Source organism: Ixodes scapularis, unplaced genomic scaffold (genome assembly GCF_016920785.2).
Source record: "Ixodes scapularis isolate PalLabHiFi unplaced genomic scaffold, ASM1692078v2 PGA_scaffold8__174_contigs__length_109621045, whole genome shotgun sequence".
Taxonomy (NCBI): Eukaryota; Metazoa; Arthropoda; class Arachnida; order Ixodida; family Ixodidae; genus Ixodes; species Ixodes scapularis.
The window spans coordinates 65571771-65593078 of NW_024609883.1; the positions used below are offsets into that span (position 1 = coordinate 65571771).

General features: G+C 46.7%; 1 protein-coding gene across 1 annotated transcript in view; it reads left to right on the plus strand.

The window, feature by feature from the left end:
- Nucleotides 1-21308, plus strand: part of LOC8033565 (intraflagellar transport protein 122 homolog) — an 82766-nt gene that overhangs the window by 1209 nt on the left and 60249 nt on the right. The window contains exons 3-11 of the mRNA XM_042286874.1: nt 1309-1385; nt 2748-2881; nt 5500-5579; nt 10357-10627; nt 11348-11486; nt 13765-13823; nt 14583-14732; nt 15899-16039; nt 18289-18453. Of these exons, the coding sequence (XP_042142808.1) occupies nt 1309-1385; nt 2748-2881; nt 5500-5579; nt 10357-10627; nt 11348-11486; nt 13765-13823; nt 14583-14732; nt 15899-16039; nt 18289-18453 (1216 nt within the window). The remainder of the gene's footprint in view (nt 1-1308; nt 1386-2747; nt 2882-5499; nt 5580-10356; nt 10628-11347; nt 11487-13764; nt 13824-14582; nt 14733-15898; nt 16040-18288; nt 18454-21308) is intronic.

A 21308-nucleotide genomic window follows, 5' to 3' on the forward strand; every position in this document is an offset into this window, starting at 1 on the left:
CTTCCTAGTGCTTGCCCTTTCTCCCCTCGCCTGGCATTGCCTTCGCCCATACTGCATGCAGCTAGTGACACAGAGTATCCGGAGCGCAAGTATCGTCTGCTGCTTTTCCAGCAGTTGTGGTGACGTCAAAACGCCGAGCTCTGATTGGCTTCGATTGAAAGATAGTGGGTAGACCTCAAAGCAAGCTGCCTTCAGGTCTACCTACTCGGCATTTTGACATCACAGCAACCCATGCAAAAGTAGCAGACAATACTTGCGCTCCGCATAGGTTCATGTGTATCTCTTCGTGGTTCGCTGTCCAGCGTTGCAACCTTGTTGGCTGAGGACTTCTGATGATATGCTCAAGACCTGCATGCTCCAAGTTTCTTAAGCTGGCAGTAACATTGTGCGATCCAGGGGGTCTATCGAGAGCGGGAATGGAACTCTCTGACTGTTCGTACGCCAGCTCCGGCGTCAAGCAAACCACGAGCAAAAAGTGTTTGATGCGAAGTGGCAAGTGGAATTTGTAGTTTGCGCACTCTTTTAGTGAAGCAAAAAGTGCCGTATTGGCTGCTATCTTTCAGCAAGTGCTGGTGCTTTGTCGGAACCAGTCTTCTTGGTGCCTCTTCGTTTCCAGTCGACACGTCGACGAAGGAGAAGGCGATACATCGAAAATTGATGCGTTACTCGGCGCAAATATGCTCGCCATGTTGGGTTTGAGAATTGAAAAAGTGTGCGACGATCAGCCGTGCTGTTCCGTCGGCGGTTGTTGTAATTTGTCGCCGACCAAATCTGAAAAAATGTGCCTCAAAGTCGCGTATTGTACATTTTCTGATAAGTACCAGGAAAATAAGCACCACATAAAAGGCAAGAATTTACTACTGCATTTTTCCCTGGAATGTGTGTATTCATGCCTGTACACAAAAAGCATTACTGTTAAATACCGGGCAAGCGCCCACTCAAAATTTAGAGATAATCGCAAAAAAAATGGGGGATGGGCGCTTGTCCGGTCATCGCTTTTACATATAAATGTACTGTGCATATTTTTTTATATCTTAGAAATTTGGATATGGGCGCTTAATGTGGAATGGGCGGATGTGCGGTATTCTACGGTATGTGGCTGTATATTAGCCATTAGCATCACAATATCATTTCAACTTTAAATGGTGCAAACCTATTCAGTTTATTTAGACCCGAGGGGCTTGTCAATATTTCTTGCGATGAACGAACGTAAATTATTAACCATCCTAGACAAAACTTAACTTCTCTTGGCACTCTTTGATTGTGAGTAGTCTGGTCTTTAATCAAGTGCAATGCGGAATGTTGCAGTCACCACGACTCGATTCAGTGCCTGTCTTACAACCCGGTGACTCACATCCTGGTGAGCTGTTCCTGTTCCGACTTTGGTGAGTCCCGCTTTTTGGAGATCATTTTTTGGCTTTCTTTTTCCTTCGTTCTGCGAGATTCTTTTGTTTGCACTGCGAGAAATTTTCATCAAATCACCTATCTGTTGTCAGCATTTCCTACCTTTTTTGCAATTTATGCAAAGCTTGGCTTTTTTTTTTTGTTTTTGTCATAGGTGTTTGTCATACTGGGTGTTTGTGAGGAATCCGAACCCGGCTTGTCGCACCGCAAGAATAAACTAAACATTGTGAGGAGCTCCAACTCCGTCAAAATGTAGCCTCAGCCGTTCGAGCAAGATGCCAAAGTACCGTTATCTTATTAAAAAGTTGAAGCGATTTTCTGAAAATTTCAATGGAAAAATGCCGGCCGACGGAGGTCTTGAATACATAGAGCTCTATGGCACCAGAAACCGAAAACGGGCAAAAATGGCCCCCATTTTCCCATTGAAAATTTTAAAAAATCAGTTATAACTTTTGAATAAGGTAATGGTTAGTGCTGAAACTTCGGAATCTTGCTCAAACGGCTGGGGCTACGTCCTGACAGAGATTGAGCTCTCCGCGACGTCTAGTTTATTTTTACGGTGCGAAAAGCCAGATTCGGATTTCTCACAAACACCCGATATTCCTGATAGGTTTTAATGTTATAAATCAGACATTATATTTACGACGATGAAATTATTGTATGATCGGTGTTCCTTCCGAGCGAATGCAAGTTTTGCATATAAAATCAGTTACGAGAAATCACAGAAATAATTGCGAACTGTACACTGAAGCAAACAAAAGTGCAATGGCATATAAAACGTAAGAGATGTACTTTCTTTTCTTATTTTGTTGATTGAGCCTTCCTGATAGAATAATTCCAGAAAGGCAGCCATACTTTAGCATTCTATGCATGCAATAATATTATCCCAAGTAATACTTTCATGCCAGGAATAAAATAAGCTACCATATTTTCTGCATGAATTCCACAAAAACAAATTTCGGTTAAAAAAAAAGGTTTTTCTTAGATAGCTTTGCCTGGATTCTAACAATCTGCAGGTAACAATTCTCACACATAGCACACATTGACAAATACCTGCTTTATTAGCTCACAAAAATGCTTGTATTATACAGAAGTCATCATTAAGATAGGTACTCTTGTCGTCTCCAAAATCCGTAACGTATTGTCATAATGAGCGACCTAAAAAAAACAAGTCCTTGCGTAGTCTGCACCTGTAGATAGTCTGCACCGCATAAAATTTAGTCTTTTAAACATGTATAGTCTGCAGATCATAGTTTGGAAAATTGGGCACTTGGGAAAATTGGGTCCGTTGAAATCGCAAACGTCTTGCGTCAAAGTTTTTGCACTCTCTCTCACTTGTTCAGGCCTCTGGTCGTCGGAGCAAAAGTCGGTTTCGAAGCACCGCACCAGCGGCCGAGTAACAAGTTCGAGCTGGAATCCCGACGGACAGTACTTGGCGCTGGGACTGGCGTGCGGTAGCGTCACCATACGTGGAAGGGTGAGTCGTCAGCTGCGACAGGACCGCCCGTCTTAGTCTGGACGTGACGTCGGTTCGTCTCCGCCGAACGGAACGCCCAGTTTTCGCTGGAAAGCATGCAGTCGCGAAATTGAAATCGAGAACAAGCGGAAGGAACCGGTACCCTGTTTGCGCGCTACAGAGGTCGCTTCGCATCTGCGTACAAACAGCATCATGTAGAAGATGAGGCTTGCATATCATGTCATTATTAGTAGGTCCCCGACCCGCCCTAAGCAGTTGCGGAAAACTCTGTGATAGCATGCCGCGCGCGTTCCACGAGGCGGGCTTGCAGCGACACGCACGCATGCTAGGTGGCACCTCAGCCCCTCCCCCCCCTCCCCGGAAAAAATTCCTGGCTACGCCATGAAGTCAGGAATGTTTTTCGGGGCGGGGGAAGGGGCTGAGGTGGCTGAGATGTCCATGACTTGGGGTGCAGAGAGGGGGATGGGGGTCAAAATCCATGTGTATATTATGGGTTCGGCTGGATTTCGGGGTGGGGCTGAAGTTTCATAAGCCCCCCCCTGCCCCCCGGCTACGCCCCTGCCAGGTGGCTCTGCGTGGATCCACTGGCGATAAGGTTTGGAGAGGAAAGGTACGAGCCAATACAGTGAAACCCGTTTAGAACGAACCCCCATACAGCGAATTATTGTAGATATTGAACTCACGAAAAATTTAAATAAAAAGGTATGTAAAAAGTACTTTTTATAACAAACAACATATTGGCTATATCAAACTTTTTCCCCCTGGGAAGGCTTCCAAAAACATGCAAACAATCGTCTTCTAGCGTGTCCCTCCCTTCCCCCCCCAAAAAAAGTAGGAAAGAAAGAAAATTTTAAAAGCTCAAGTTGCGAACAAATAAGAGCAGAGAGAAGCGATTCAGAAGGGCAGAACGCTAAATCAATACCCTCTGCACTCACGCATAGGAAAACCAAATCGTTTCATCCCAAAATGGTTGCCCACGAAGAGAAGCAATTCAGAAAGGGAGATAAGCTAAAAGAACAAACTCTGGTTACAACAAACGCATGGTGGAAGTTCGTTGTAAATGGTTTTTGCTATATCGAATTACTTTCTATATCGTACTGATCGTAGCGTTTCCTGCTGTTCGTTATAAACGGGTTTGACTGTAGGTAATTCTGGAGATACGCGGCACCCCCCGTTGTCTTTTTGACGCACTACGGCGATCCGACGTATGGCGCCTGTAGGAGCACCCGTTAACAGAAGGAGCAGTTCACATTGTTCCAGCTTTTTGCGATTTCGGAACGCAAAGAAAGCGGAACGACGACGAAACAAAGTATGTATCGACTTTGTGTTGTGTTTGCTCCGTTTTCTTTGTGTTCTGAACTCTCAGTCGTAAGAGAGAAGGAACTGCGCCGCTTCCAGGACGTAAGGAGAGTATACGAACGGGTCCGAGCCTACGTCGGGATGGCCCCACAATTCCCCGCGCTGTGCGGTTCATTGTGGGGTCGACGATTGGCCCTGTGGGGTTTTCCGGAAGGGCCTATTTTCTTCTCAGTAGTATTGGTACAAAGTTTGACTATCTTGTCCCAGGCCGCAAGCTCGGAAGTATGTAAAGGCGGTTCGGTAGAAAAAAGAACCGTGGTTTTTGACATCGTGAAAATAAACTGCTTTGCTGAATGCCCAGACACCGTCAGAATGTGGCACTAGCAGTTGGAACCAGGTGCCGAAATTTCAGGATTTAGTGTTGTCTGAATTCAAAGTCACAAGTGATTTTTTCTAATTTTTAATTAGAAAATGCAGCTCATTCCCAGTAGCAGACGTTGTTCGTTTCCGTGTATTCATGCACTTCTGTCCTGACCTTGTGACTGCCCTGTTCTCATTAGAAATTGTTAAAAATCACTTAACTTTTGAATTAGCTAGGTATTGGCAAGTTTTGAAACCTTGGCATTTGGTCCAGACTGTGAGCACTACTTTCAGGAGGAGGCTGAGCATACGACACTGCATGGTTTATTTTTGCAGTGAAGAAAACACTGTTCTCTCTTCACGCTGTCCGCTTTTTTGCCCCTGAAATTTTGAAAAAGACGAGCATTGGAAACATTTTCTTGCTGAATTGAGCAACTGTCGATCTTTGTCTTGCTATGTCACACGTTTTTCTTTCAACGATAGCTTTTGTTTCATTTTTTTTTTAATAGAAAATTTTAGTTTTTACATTACATATTATATTCTCCAGACTATAGTCCACGGACTATACATGTCTAAAAGTTAAAATTTTATGTGGTGTGGAGCTACCTACAGGTGGGAACTATATATTTGTATATTTTTCGGGATACTTCATTTTGATGTGACGTCACAGATTTTGTGATTGAAAGAGTACCTATGTTAATGCCGATATATATATATATATATGATATGAGCTTCTTTGTGCATTAATAAGGCAGCCATGGTTCAAGGTGTGCTGTGTACGAGAATTTTTTACATGTGGAGTCTTCACTAGGTGCAGACCATGCTGTGAGTGCAAACTATCTAAGAAACGACTTCCTTTTTTTAGCCAATATTTGCATTTACAGGCTATACACTGGAAAATCTGGTTCCATTTTATTGAGACAGTGGTACTTATCTAGTTGTTGCATGTTCTCTCGTAGTCTGGCGAAGAGATAGTCCGGATAGACCGGCCTGGAGGCGTGATGGCATCTGTCTGGGGGGTCTGCTGGAGTCCCACACGGTGAGACATACCGTCCACTAATTTAGGGATCTCTTCTTTTTTTTATCACCTTGAGATCACTGACATTTCGAAATTTTCCAGTGTGTTCTCTTCGAGGTTTTTTTTTGAGATCTGTCGTGGCGACAATAATAATAATAATAACAATAAGTATAATAATAATAATCTTTAATTGCAAGGGAAATGTTACCCCGGGTTGCTTGCGAGGCTAGGGCAGAAAGGCGAGAGCCCGTGCGATGGTGTGTCTGTTAGCCTGCCACCTGGGGCGGGAAATAACAACAAAACAATAACAAGAGTTCAGAAACTTACACACTGATTACATTCGGTGAATTACTAAAGGTGTTTTGAGTGCGAGAATGCCTGGCATAGGGCAGCCGACTCTGCTCAGTCAGTAGGGAATGGAAAGTGAACAGAGGGTCTGTAAGGAAGTCTCTGAGGGAAGCTGGGAGCATAGAATGGGAGTGGCGTATGGTTCGAGCATGCTGCTGTTCAGGTCGTCCAATACGCTTCCCGATTCTGATGTTAGAGCGGAGGTGGGTGCCCTCCATGGACCCGTAAAGCAACCAGTAAAGAAACCCAACCCTTGCCTCTGTCCGGTGGTGATGGAGGCTGTGCCACCTTAGGGCTTTGAGGCGAGCCTCGTGTGGCAGCACAAGGTTTTGATGACCTGAGATCCGACAGTGGAGAGTTTGGGTGGCTTGGCGCTGCACACCCTCGAGTCTGTCTATGAGGTGAGCCTGGAAAGGGCTCCACGCTGAGCAACAGTATTCCAGCCTGGGCAGGACCAGGGCAGTGTAGAGAGCACAAAACCTTTCAAGTCTCCGATTCCTCTAAATCAGTGTGACAAAGCCAAGAATCGGCAGGCTTTGGATACTCTGTCAGCGATGTGTGTTGAAAAGTCCACAGCGATAGTGAAGGCAGCTCCCCGGATAGAAAGGCACTTGGGATCGGGGAGACTGACAGGGAGTACGTGGAACGACAGTGGAGCGGCAATTGGTGATCCGTGTTGCAGCGCCTTTTTGGGGGCTAATAGGAAGTCAGTTTGTCCTTGCCCAGCAAACAATCTCGTCAAGGAGACCCTGGGCAGCCGACAGGGACGGGGGCAATGCAACTGGGGCAATCTGTATACTGTACCAGAAGACAGTCTGGAGATGAAGGCACATTTTTGACATACAAGAGGAAGAGTGTCGGTCCCAGAACCGAGCCCTGGGCACCCCAGAGGTGACTGCCAACTCTTCAGGGACTTGGTTTTGAAACAATACACGGTGGGGATGACCGATAAGAAAACGGCTTAGCCGGGGTAGCAGGGGACCGCAGACACCCGGTAGCACAATTTTCTGGAGGAGGATCGAGTGGTCAAGGGAGTCGAATGCGCTGCAAGGATCGAGTTGGATGATGTCAGTCCGGCTGCGGTTGTCCAGGTTGTTCAGGTTGTTGCTGATCCGGTGCACTACCATTCCGAGAGCCTTCTCGCAACTTTGATTAGGCCTGAATCTATGTTGGGAGACAGAGAGGAGCTATTGTTGTTCAAAAAACGAGAGAGGTGCTGGTCGATAGTTTGTTCAAACGTGTGGCAGAGGATGGACGTAGCTGTAAGGATCGTTGAGGCAGAGGGGGGCGTGTAGCCGGAAGGATCGCTGGGAGGCTTCTCCTTCCCCTCTTGGACTGGTGTCACGAGCGCCTTCGTCCAGGTGGGAGGCACGTAAGAGTGGTCGAGGAAGGATTGAGAAAATGAGTGCACAGATAAAGATACAAAAGACTCGATGAAAGCAGGGGCAAGTCGATCCGGCCCAGCACAGTGAGAGGGCCGAATCAGTCGGACAGCTTCATGCAGGTCGTCGAGAGACGGGCGTAAGTTTGGAAGGAAAGTGACAGGTATGGAGACGGAAGTTTCAACATGCCGGACAAGAAGGTCGGGATCTGGAGCGGAAGAAGTAGGGCTGAAACCAGAAGACTTTTGGAAGCCGTGATGGGCTGGTTGTTCTTGCACCTCTTTGTGAAGTGTGTATGATCAGCAAAAATCTTTTGTCTGTAGATTGTTTGATCTTGAAGATCTTGAGAGTTTTGGTTTGATCAGGAACACAGACTTTAAAGTGCAAAAAGTGATTGGAATATGGTTTGTTTTATTGGAGAAAAAAATCTCCACTACAAGAGTACATTCTTCACGTAGCTTTGCCAATGCACCACTTGACTTGACCATGAACAGTTACAATTTGAGCTCTTATGGCTGAGTGTGGTCATGTGATAGACTCATAAGCTGAGATCGCAGTCAAAGCTACGAGCACGAGCTGGTCCGCGCTTCTAACTTTGAGACATGCCTTTCCAGCGCGGGCGTTCGTTCTGTGGACGAAGGCTTCAAAGCCGCAATATCGTGCTCTCGCGCCTGTAGCATTGGCTGCAGTCTCAGCTAAAGTGTGAACGGAGTATAGACCTAACAAGCATGTTGTTAAGTAGGCACAAAGTAGAAAAAGGGGAACTTTCACGAGCTGGACTGGGAGACACTTTCCCCTCTTGAGTTTATTTCCACTGGCTTTTTTACATGTACTACTCTTATATATGCAAAAAGAAAGCAGAGCCCGAGGGAAGTGTTCCTTCCTTTGAAGCGGTGCACCGCATTGATGCGACACCAGGAAGCATGTAGGTTCTCTCGGTCGTGCTTGCTTGCAGCTCGTGTATGGGTGCTTGCAGGATTGCCAACACAAACTATAGCGTGTTTTAGGATAACGTACGCAATTTTAATGCACGTTAGCATTAAATTCAGCACTTGAGTTAGCACACACTACGCAAGAGACTTTTAGAATAGCTTTTCTCCGCCGCGATGCAAAGGCCCAACCATCTCGCGCTTGCAACGCCACCAGTATGAAATCACAATTTTTATTTCAGACATGAAATTCTGTAACCTGAGAAAAAACAAATTTTTTGGTCCAGAGTAACATATTAGATTTCTTTAAACATGAGAATGCGACGCAAGCGGTCGACCGGTCGTGTCCGCTTGCGTGGCGTCGCCTCGGCAAGAGAGGTCTCGTGTACTGACCTTCGCACACTGTACCTTTGCCGAGAAAAGTTTGCACGTTGTCGTCGTGTATTGAAAATCGCAGTGGCGAGGACATCGCCGCTAAAGCAGCTGCAGCCATGAGGCCGTGGTCCTGGGAGCCGCCATTTTTTAACTGGGCTCGTCTTGGCTTTAGCCAACTTCTCATCAGGAATCCTCCTTGGAGGAGTGCAAAGACACTTTGCGTGCGCACGCTATTTCCCAGAAATAGCATACGATAAAATAGCGCACGCAAAGCGCAAAACGTGGTTAGCGTTCAGTGCATGCCCAGTGGCGACGATGCTATTCTTTGCGTACGCAAAGCATTAGCATGCGCTATTCTAAAACTCCCTAATATCTTGTATGCAGCCGAACTATTGCACGAACGTGGCCATCGCATCACGCGAGTTTTTCAACAGCGAATGAATGGACGAACCTCCACGTCCAGGGAGGTGAAGACGGGAGCAGAGTGTGGCGCATTGTAAGCGCCGACACCGGTGGTATCAACAGGAAGAGCGAGAAAGAGTGTGACGGAAGAGTGGACAAAGAAAGCAGCCGAATATACGTTGGACATGCCAGTTCTGTCGTAACGCATAGAAGACGTTCGAGTGCTTCAACTTTTTCTTCGTGCCGCGCATGACACCGGCGTTTTCTCACAAAATAAAGCCGCGTAAGACCGAGTACTAACTTTAAAAGCGATATTTTGCCGCTTCTTAGCGTTTATCAAAACTTCGCCCACAATTTGAGACCACCAACGTCCGCCTCTATGCTCCGCCTTTCCGAGGCAGCCAAAACGTGCAGTAATATTGCACGGGGGTTTACGGATTTATATTTGATGGCGATCCACAAAAGAACGGGGCAGACGACGGGTACCAACGTGGTGGAATAGCTTGAGCGAGAAAGGCGCGCGCTCGTGCCTCATTTCTTGCAGAGCCGTCCATCGTCACCTTCCTAAAGGGTGGCTCACACATTTGCATTTGAGTAAAGTGTTCCAGGGCAACATATAGATAATGCCAGTGTTCCCGCGTGTTCTCTTGTCGGAAGTGGCACAATGTGGTCCATCATACTCGAGTGCAAACATGCTAGCCGGCCTTAAAGGGGTACTACAACGAAATTTCGGCGCTCATTTTTTGGTCTATATGTGTTCAAAGGAGCAGTATCACATCGAACATACCAATATCTTGTTAAAAAAGTCTCGAAAAGGAATTTTAAAACGAATTAAACGATTAGCAAAGAGCGCCTGGTGGATGTTGCTAACGCCTCGCTTCTAATGCCCATCTAGGAACCTTGACAGCCAGTGACGGAGATTGGCTCACCTCCGGCCACGACGAGAGAAGAGGGGCAGGAGGAACTCCCCTCTTCCCGAGAATGCCTTTTGTGTGTCGCAGAAGTCGCTATTGTCCCCCTACAAGATTACAGAAGATTAACCTGTCACTCGAAATTCGTACAAAAGCAGCCACTTCGGTGGCTGGAACGGCTGGCCATCCTCTCGACGTCAGCCTCGCCGTAGCTTTGCTTGTCCAGAGACGACCGACGTCATGATTGCGTTGGATGTCACGTGCTCTCCGCTGGGCCTTCTCCGAGCGCTTGCTAGAGTGGGCAGTTTATTACGAAAAATACAGCCATCAAGCTCGAAATGCAAACGTGCGATTGTCATTTACGGATACTGTGGATCATATTCAACCTATTTTTGAACACGACGGGAATATTTCAAATTTCGTTGAAGTATCCCACATTCGTCTGTTGCAGCGATGAGGGCGGGTCCGACGTGCTGGCCGTGGCGGACTGGGGCCAGTCGCTGAGCTTCTACAACGTGGCGGGCAAGCCAGCCGGCCGGGAGCGGGCCCTGGGCTTCGACCCCACGTTCGCCAGCTTCTTCCCCGGCGGGGACTACCTGGCGGTGGGGGGCTCCTGCCGGGAGGCACGGGTGTACACCCGGGAGGGCGTCTGCGTGGGTCCCGTGGCCCGCCACAACTCCTGGGTCTGGTGCTGCCGGGCACGCCCGGACTCCAGCCACCTGGTACAGGGATCTTTTGAATGCACGTGGCGTTTGTAGAGCCGGCCCTTAGCGCAGTGGTTCTCGATTGCTGATGTTTCGAAGATTCCTTCTGAATCAGCGGAAGGGATGGGGGGGACCCGTCCATCAGGGGGGAGGGGGAGTATTGGACAATTACAAAGGGGTAAATGAAGACGACAAAATGTGTGCAAACCAACTTTAAAGCTCGGAAACAGAGAATAATTAGTCTTTCTAACTTGGCAGGCGTGGTTTGGTCTATATTTAGATTTGTGGGACAGCCAGCATCTATAAAAAAAATATGTTTTATTGCTCGGCTCGACTAACAGTCAAGGGCTTTGGAGACTCCAGGAAGGCCTTCAGGGACACCCAAGGCTTTGCAGACCCCCATGTGAGAACCAGTATCTCGGCGCTTTTGTGTCAAGGATTACGGAAAACGGGGGCTGGATGTTAGTCGGATAATCTAGTAGGCGCAGAGGCATTTCGGAATCAGACTTCATGTGCGGCAGCGTTCCAGAGAAAACAATGTAGTGCCCTCAAAGACGAGATGCACGGATGAAGGAAGCGAGATATCCTTCACACATCCACAATTTCTTCGCCATGCGTCGCATAGCATATCATTCCTACGGCAAATGCCGCGCGTTAAAACCACATAGAGTGCTATTGCTCCTTCATTGCATTTGACGGAATGTTTGGGCCAGGTGACATTCTTTCGCGTCCTTCCAGGCGGTCGGCTGCCAGGACGGCACGATCGCCTACTACGAGCTAGGCTTCTCCACGGTGCACAGCCTCTACCGGGAACGGTACGCCTACCGAGAGAACATGGCCGACGTCATCATCCAGCATCTCGTTACCGACGAGAAAGGTGCGACGGCCTCTCCCACTTGGTGCCATTTTGCATTGACTTAGTCACTAATTTACTTGAATTGCTCTTGGGGGGGAGCACCCTTGTATTGTTTTTAGGCACTTTAAATAGAGATTATCATTGTTTCTGGTCTGTCCATTGCACTGTTGTATAATTCGCTCCCCCCCCTACAAACGGCGATTTGCAAGAAAAAGTAGTTGTGTAAGTTGCACCTTAGCATAAGTCGCATTTGGTTAGGGAATGCTGCAAGGAATGGTGCACAGAATCGCTGCGGGCGCAAACTCATGTCGCCATGTTTCAGACCAACTTCAGACTGTCTTCAGGCCGCCAAAAACGCCATCGGCGGTTGCTATGCATTCTTTGTTGTAAATGTTGATGTGGCATATATCTTGTGCAGTTAAAGGGCAACCCCGCTCGATTTTGGGAATTTCGGGATAATGGGTGATTTAAACGTGAAAAGTACTCCAAAACAACCCTAGACTGTTTGTCTCATAAAAACCAAGATATTTTTCGTGCAATCTTGTTATTATCATAATCACAAACCGAAACTAAAACTTCGGCACAGCCGGGCAACATTGTAACCTCAACGTCAGTTGCATGCGCACCCATGTGGAATGCAAGGGGCCGCATGATCTACCTAGGATAAACCAGAAAATATATGGATGCACGGGGAAGGGCGAGGAGCGAAGAGGGAGGATGGGCGGAACGGCGGTGGCAAACAGGCAAAGCAAGCGGTGACGAAGCAGGCCATGTAGGCGGCAACCCAGGCGGCTAGTCTGTTGGCACGTATGTCAGCAAAGCTCTTCCCGTACCACCCTCTCCCTCTTCTGGTTTCTCTTGTTCTCGTTCGTTCCTTTTCGTCTGTCTTTCGCCTCTTCGCTCGCTTAAACGTGGAGCATGCCTGTAGCGCCTCCTGGTAAGTTCCCCCTGGAAAAGAAAATACCAAGAAAAAAACTGCGTGTGCAACAAACGTCAGCCACAACGGAAATACTACAACGTTGGCTGCGCCACACGTCGCCTGCTGGATTAGTGGATTTTGGTGACCTTGGGCATCACAGTCTTTCTTGACCGGTTTAATGATCTCGTAGGTGGTATTACGTTCTAATATTTGACATGCGGTCTCTCTAGACGATACTAAAGATCTCCACATTGTTTTTCACAACCGAGAATGAAGCGGAGTTTCCCTTTAAGGTTTTTATTTATATTTTATAAAACGCACAGAAGACGCACGAAACAAACATTTTGGAAAAAACCATGACTTATACACCGTAAAATATGGTACTTATTTACTTGTAGTGTTTGTTCGGACATGCACCGATCAAAATACTGTTGTGACTCTTTTCGGGCACTTTAACTAAAGATCATTATTATTATTACTTTTAGCAGTATGCCTGAAACAGCTGATGGTTAAGTGGTGATACACGACTGCAAGATCTGCACTGAGCGCCGTGTTGGCATAGGTGGGTCGGCAGGCACGTAGCCAGGGGGGAGGCCCATGGGGCCCGGGCCCCCCCCCCCCCCCCCCCCAAAATCTTCCATTTTGCTGGGACCTCCTCTCCCCCTCCCCCTCATACAGCATTTTGTCATGAGCGGACCCCCCCCCCCCCCCCCCCAACCAAAATCTTGGCTACATGCCTGTGGGTCGGCGATCTGAATACTAACTTTTTGTGGTCTGGTTGTCTACGAGAACGGTGGAAGCGTACTTAAAAATCCGCGCTAGTCGTTGTAATATAATGTCACGATAGGGCATGGCAAAGCACATCGCAGCAACAAATAACTACTAAGTTAAGATATCTGACTGTTGCACATTGTTGTTAAATGAGTAATTGCTCATTTAATTCAATAGCTCACTTCTAGTTAAGAAGCAAGACTGCAGATGCTCAAACAAACTTATTGGGACAGATTGACTCATTTTAAAGCTCTACAGTTGGTGACAGGTTAAAAAGCCAGTGAGTGTTCCGCCTGGAGTGGGAACTTTGTGCTTATGATTACACTTTGTCGCACTCACAACCAAAGTCCGGAAGAAGGGCATATGTATATGTAGTTTGTCGTCATTTCTTGCAGTGAATTTTTAACACAAATTTTAAGTATAGTACTTTATTTCCACTCGTAAATAAGGAAGTTGCACTTTTTTTTTTTTTTTGCAGCCAATCTTGGTTGGGAGTAGGAAGGGGAGAGGGTGAGACATGGGAAAAGGGCATCATACAAGTTGTAGACCAGAATCAGTTGATGCAATGCATGCTTAGAGACGTGGTGTTGGCATGTTGATTACCCCCAGTGAGAATCAAGTGCCGGGACCTCGTGAAAAAGTTGGCCATCTACAAGCACAGACTTGCCGTGAGTGCTCTTTGCCTTGTTTTGAAAGAGACAAACTTTACGTCCTCTATACTCCTTATTTGTCTCCCTGCCTGTGCTAGAATAAATGATGCACCCTCTAGTGTCACGCTTGGGAATTAGACAAGTGAGGAAACTAGGGCAGCAGGAGATAGTAAATTCAGCACAGGCTTGTTCTGTGATCCCTTAGCCTTGCTTTGACAAAGGTGGAAGCTTACAATCCTGTTAATTCTTGGTCCATCTTCCTGCTTGCGTTAATTAGAGCTCGATAACCCACAGAGAAGTGTTATCAAAGGCAGGAAGCTTGGGGCGGAGCATTAAATAATGTGCCCCTGTTGACCTTCTTGTGAACTAGAGAAGTGAGGAAATTAGGGCGGCAGAAGACGGCAAATTCAGCTTAGGCTTGCTGTTAGTGCCCTTAGTGTTGCTCAAAGAAAAGATGGACTTCCAATCCTGTTAATTCTTGGTTCATCTCCCTGATTGTGTTCAGATAAATAATGTGCCCCCAGTGTCCTTTTTGAGAACTTGAGAAGTGATAAAAGCAGGTCAGCAGAAAATTGCAAATAATTACTGCCTCGTCATCTCCAGTGATATAGTGGCCGCAACTTTTAGCCGAAATTTTCTTGCAACTTTATTTGTGCCCTTTTCTTAGCTGTTTTCATTGTTCTTTGTTGCCGAGAGCTAGCGTCTAGCGTAGCATTTTTTGAAATGACGCTTAGATTAGGTGTGTTGTATACAAACCACACTTTTCTTGGCGCTCAGGTTCAGCTGCCTGAGCGCATCATGGTGTACGAGCTGACTGCAGAGTCCCCCGAGCCCAACGACATGCACTACCGGCTACGGGACAAGATTAACCGCAAGGTGGACTGCACCCTGCTCGTCGTCTGCTCGCAGCACCTGGTGCTGTGCCAGGTACGGGTCTATTTTTTTCTCCTTTAATGCTGAAAGGCATTCTCACGGAAGCTAACAGATTTTGTGTCTCTCTGAAGCCTGAAGCGTGAGAGCAGAGTTGGCCCCCTGCCAAACGCTTGCGCCACCAATCGACAACATTTGTTCTGACACGTTGCATGATAAGAAGTAATTTATTTATTAATTAATCTCTCTTTTATACTGCCATCATTCTGTGTAAATGCCAGAAGAAGAATAAATACAGCAAAAAATAGAAAAAAACAAAAGGCAATGCAGTGCAGACAACTAGGGTACTCGGCAAAGAGATGCTTAAGTGGAGCGCCATTAAAAATAGTTGCGATCATTTCATGTGACACTGTGTCACGTCAGTATGTGAATTCCCCATATCATCGCAAGAAAGAAGAGGGACGAGAGGATGACGCAGCCGATGCATCTTTGAAAAGAAGCGTTAGCTTCTTTGCATGTAAAGCACAATTCTTCAACCAACGATTTGATTGATGGATCAAAATGCAGCTGGAAATAGTTTTGTAATTTTTATTTATTTATTTAAAAAAAAAAAACACCTTATAGCTCCACTCAAGTGCCATAACAAAAGTGGTTTCAAGACGTGCGTAAAAAAAATGTGTAGTCGCAACTAAAAAATTAACCAGTGTGAAATTGCGCGTCTCTCGCAAAATACTCGATAAATCAACATGATGGAATGACCTAAGGCTGGGGTGGAAAAGGAAAAAGCAGACAGTGGAAGATGCAGAAAAAAGGGCAACAGGTCTGCAGCTGAGTCAGGAATGTTGTCTGGTCCCCTTTTTGTGTCTCTTCTGCTTTTTTTCTTTTCTGCTTTCCTGCTCACCCACATTTTAACTGTTTCATGTTTGACCAATAGATGTTATAATCATAACACCACTTGTTAGTTCATTCCAGTATGGAGCTCTTCGAGGGCAGAAAATATATCTAAAGCAGTCGAGCTTGAACCTGTGTCGTCTTATCGCCGTTGAATGGTGGAGTCTTCAGGATTTGTACGATAATGGTTTCATATTATTAAAACCTTAGATGCAGAGGGTGCCACAGGATCCTGCCGAAAACCTCGAATCTCTCTATGTTTCTTGTTGTCTTCAATGTCTGTAGTTGTCTGGTCTACCCTTTAATCGCAACGCCTCGTCTATGTTTTCCAGGAGAAGCGCCTGCAGTGCCTGCTGCTGCGTGGCGGGGTGCGTGAACGAGAGTGGCTCCTGTCGTCTTCCATCCGCTACATCCGCGCCCTTGGGGGTCCCCCTGGCCGTGAGGGCCTCCTCGTGGGTCTTAGGGATGGACAGGTCAGCGGGCCATTCCCGAAACGTTTAAATTCCAAAATGACGTAATCCTGAAACGTTGTAGTCCAGAAACGTTGTATTCCTGACATGTCATAATCCTGGGATGTCATACTCCAGATATGTTGTAATTTCAAAATGATGTAACCCTGGAATGATGTAATCCTGAAGCGATGTCGTCCCAAAACATAAAGTTCCAGGAACGTCGTAATCCTAGAATGTCGTAATCCCAAAACATAATCGCGAAATGTTAAAGTTCAGAAATGTTGTAATCCCAAAATGTTGTAATCTCGAAACGTCGTAATCCCAAAATCTCGTAATCCTGAAACGTTTTATGTAGTCCAGAAACATTGTGTTTCTTAAATGGTGTAATCCTAATACGCTGTGACCCTGGGACGTCGTAATTCAGAAACATTATAATATCAAAACGTTGTAACCCTGAGAGGGTGTAATCCTGGAACATTATAATACCGAAGCGTTGTTCTCCAAAACGTTAAAGGGGCCCTGCAATCATATTTAAGCGTCTACCTTTTTTACGGTTTCCACGTCCCTTAAGGTTCGGGCAAGCCAGCGGGTACGGAGAGAGTAACGAAATATCAGTGCGTCATATTTTAACCGGACGATGCGGAAACCTCCTCCACCGACGGGGGCGACCCGCGGTACCGAAAGCGCGCGATATGTGACGTCTTTGGTCCTGGGCTTACTACTGGTCAGAGCCGCTAAAAGCTTCTTTTTAGTCGAGATACAAAATGTAAGTGGCGAGAACCGTTTATAAAAGTTGTTTTTGTTCAGTATTTTAGATCAGAAAAGAAACAAATGCAGTTTATAAAGTACAAAACAAAAAATGACCCGTCGACATACTTGCCACCAAGCGGTAGAAAAGGCGGTGCATACTAGAAAAAAGTAGTGGGATCAGGCGCCGACACGGAAAGGTACCGGATGTACGTGGCGGCACTGCGGTCGTAGGGACTGGAGGATCCGACTGGCTCCGAGCGTTCCGAAGGCCTTCGGGGAGCAGCTTTGTCTGGCGATTTGGCTGTTTCGCGGTATGGCAGCGCGAATTGGCTCCCATTCTGAACTGATCTTTACCCTGTGTTTGCTCTCGTTTGTGGCCAATGAAGTGTCATGCCGAATTAGTGTTTAATCGCGCAGCAAATGCAATGTTAGCCGCCCTGGCTGCCCGCTGCATACAGCCTATCCAGAACATCCTTTAGTGGCGCCCTCTCGCGCCGTCGACACGGAGTGCAGCAGCCATGAGCGCTGGCATAGCTCACTAACCCTCCTCTAGTTCACGACCACTCAAGCAACCAAGGACGTCATGAAGCAGGTTATTTTTTGCTTGTTTTCGTAATTTTAATTTGCCTATAACTTTTAAAAAAAAGCGAAATTCGAGAAAAAAAATGTTTCATTAAGTTAGTACGTTCAGTGCGCTCAGGTTCGGTGCAAATTAAATATTAGTAAAAAAGTCATTGCAGGGCGCCTTTAATTTCCAGAAACGTCGTTATCCTAGAATGTCATAATACCAAAATGTTGTAATCTCGAAACGTAACCCTAACGAAATGTCGCAATTCTGAAACGTTGTAATCCCAAAAACCAGCACAGTAAAAGAGACAACTGCAGACCGAAAAAGCGACTACAGTGTTTTAGAGGAGTTTATGGAATGGTTGGTTAGAAAGTCACCTCGTCCCTCGTTTTAAAGCTGTCATCTACACCAGCATGCTCTGCTTCTAAGATGTCCATCCTTCTAAAGTACAGAAAATTGTGTTTCTGCCACGAGAACAAAATTGTACCAGTGCAAGCGATCGCTAACCTATACGCGGCATCATCCGTTTTATGCTACGTTATCGAGGCTGGCGTAGCTTCAGCGGTGCTCAGACGCCATCAAAGCCACTTGCACGAACGCGTGGCTTTCCTTGGCACCTTCTTAGCCTGGGAACGCACGAGAATGAGACACAACACCGGAGCCACACGCTCTTGCAGCAGTGATCGGCTGCAGTACTGTGGAAGCTATTCCTGCCTCGACAACGCAGCACAAAATAGCTTACGTCAAGCATAAAGTCTTTAGCACGTACTGCTCGGTACAAACCGCGTAAATTGATGTGCCGTGAAAGCTCGCGCCACGCTGTCAAGCCATGGCACACACATTCCTTCTGCCACTTGAAATCATGGTCTGCATCACAATTTCGGGGGCTCCGCCGCAATTTGCACATTCCTTGCTTTGTGCGACCAATTCTCTTCGCCGCCACCTCTCGCAGGTGCTGCAGCTGCTGCTGGACAACCCATTCCCGCTGGCGCTGCTGAAGGTGGGTAGCCCCGTGCGCTGCCTGGACCTGAGCGTGGACCGCAAGCGCCTGGCCGTGGTGGACGAGAAAGGCACCTGCCTCGTGTACCACCTCACCTCTAAGCAGCTCCTCTTTCAGGTGAGGAAGCCAGCAACACAGTGGGGCGACTTTTTTTTTTGTTGGGTTCACCATACACCTTCCCAAGAAACACGACCTGCTCTCGTCACTCTGTCGGTTACTAATAGTCACTGCACTCGTGTGCGTCCGAATATGGCCAGGGCTGGGGTACAAACAGTGATCGAGACCGCTTGGACGTAGCCCAACTTAACTATATGGAGCCTGGAAGAAGGTTTGCAGCATTTGGTGTGGCGCTTTGCTCGATAGATACTAACAAAATTTGTGGACATGACATGGGAGCACACTGCACGTCTGAAGACACTTTCGTCGAAATGCTTGCTTTGAAATGGTTTGATTGGGGAAGCGAGCGTTGACGTTCCTTTTTGCTTTTTCTCTTTCGTTGTGTCGACTGAAACGGTACGTGTGATGGGATTGAACAGATTTAGAACAGCCATGCTCACTGAGTATGTTTCATGTACAGCACAGGATCTATAGATTGTCGATGTCCCATAACGTCTTCTGCCTTTGAAGATGCAACTCCTAGTCTTGTTCTGCACAAACATGAAAGCTCTGTAAGTCACAGTTTGCGATACATGAGCCAATCCTCCAGAATTTAATCTGTCATGTGGGAGTTTGTACGAGGAGGTGTCAAAAAGTAATGCCTGTGCACTCATAGCCTTTTTATAGAACGACTTACAGTGATGCGATTGCTGCGCCAATTGCGCCAAACTGCGCCAAGGGGCTAACCCTGCTACATCTTGCTACATTTTGCCAAAATATGGCTAATCTGCGCCAAGCCTGCGCCAAAGGTCCAATTTCGGTCGCCTTTCAAAACCAAAACTAAACTGAGAACCGTAATTGAGCATGCGTGAGCTATAGGTAACGCAAGCGGCTGCCCGACACAAAGTATCCGGCATCAATCGTCCATCCGGTCTTGCATGGTTTTTGCCGCCGTCTCGCGTTTCGCACCCTCGCTGCTTTCGTCGTCACGGGAATCTCGTCTCGCGTCTTCTTTTTACATTTTTTTTTCGTGGGAATGTGCGGACGCTCCGTCGCTAGTGAGTCGGGTGCCAGCTATGCCATCATGCTGTGAAACAAAACCACGTTTTTGCGCGGCGAGAGTTACTTTGTGAGCTGAAACGCTCCCGCGACCACTGGGTCACCGTGGTCGTGCGACGTCGGGTGTTGCCGTCCCCACATTGCTGCAGATATGGCGCTTTCTAAGCTTGTTCATTGACATTCCTCTTCTTCTAAAAAATCCCTCTTTAATTCAAAGACTGCTCTTCAAAATATTTATTACCTAGATTTCTCTCGGCGGGCTATCTTTCGAGAGGGACCCCACTACGTGAAAAATCTGCCGCAAAAAAACGTTGGTGAGGAAAAGTGAGCTGAAGCAAAGAAGGCAATGTCTGCACGCTGAACCCACACAGCGCGCTTGTTTGTCTCAAGTTCAGTCCCTGCTCAGAGTGCTCCAAAAAGCTTTTGGCCCTGGCTTACGATGTCGTGCATCGATGCGCTTAGGTTCCGTTTTTCTTTCTATTTAGCTTTTACCTCGTCTGCCGGCCTGTCGTATGCTGGACAGTTGTATTTCGCATACTATTTTGGGATCCAGTTGGCGACGGAGCAGAGTGGCATTGTTTCGGTTTCGATTGAACAGCCGTTGTCTCTGCTCGCGCGACGAAGCACGTGCCACTGCAAGCTTGCTGAAGTTGCCCTCACGTGCATGTGAACATGACGGCACGACAGAGCACCAGCCGGGGCGCTTGCAATCCATTGTTTTGCGTTTGCTTACTTTTAACGAAAATCTGGCACGTCAGGAACCAGTAAAACGGTGGCCAGCGTTCTTTTCGGAATTGCTCGGCAACGCCTACAACACTGCACACTTGTGGGATGTCTCGGCAGTAAAAACAGAAACAGCGAGTTCCGTCATAACACAGCACAAAGTGCCCTTCGTTTGTCCAGCACTTAAAACAAATATTTTTATTTTTCTAAGAATATTTGCTCCAAAAGCCACTTTTTCTGCTCCGAAATACTGTTTTGGCTGCTCCAAAAGCCACTTTTGCTGCTCCAAAACACTATTCTGGCTGCTCCAAAGGCCACTTTTGCTGCTCCAAAACACTGTTTTGGCTGCTCCAAAGGCCACTTTTGCTGCTCCAAAACACTGCTTTGGCTGCTCCAAAAGGTGCTCCAAACCGGCTTAGGCCAATCACATCACTGGACTTATAATAATATGCTTTGCATATAATATGCTCGTGGTAATTCTCTACTATAATCTGTGTTTTTTTTGTTTTCAGAGTGATGAATTGAACTCTGGATGATAAGTTGGAGCACAGAGCCGTAATTGAGTTTCTGACGAAAGAAAGCTGTTTGGCTGTTGAGATCCACAGACTCTTCAGAGATGTGTATGGTGATGTGGTAATGGACGTGAGCAGTGCCAGGCATTGGGTCTTAAAGTTCTAAAAGAGAGAAACCGAAATCTTTGAGAAGTAAGCGGCAGGCGATCAACGTAATGCCGGGAAATTCAGGTTAAATTTTTCCAAACTGGTTTTGAAGCCTAGACAAAACACTGGATAAAATGCCTTGAAACGGAATGGGTACTATGTGACCTTGAATAGAGGACACTTTGAGGGCTATGTGGAAGGGTAACCCTCAATAGAGGACACTTTTGCAAAAATAAATATATACTGTAAGTGACTTATGTTTTGCAAGCTCCATATTTCGCAATTTATGTCAAAGCTAAAGTTTTGTAATAAATTGCGGGTTCCAATTTTCGCGACGCGGTGGGATCTCAATATAGATTCCAATGTGTTTATGTTTTACCGGAATTGTTTGCGAGACCTATTTTTTGTGAAATGTAGGCGATTTGCGAAAATTAG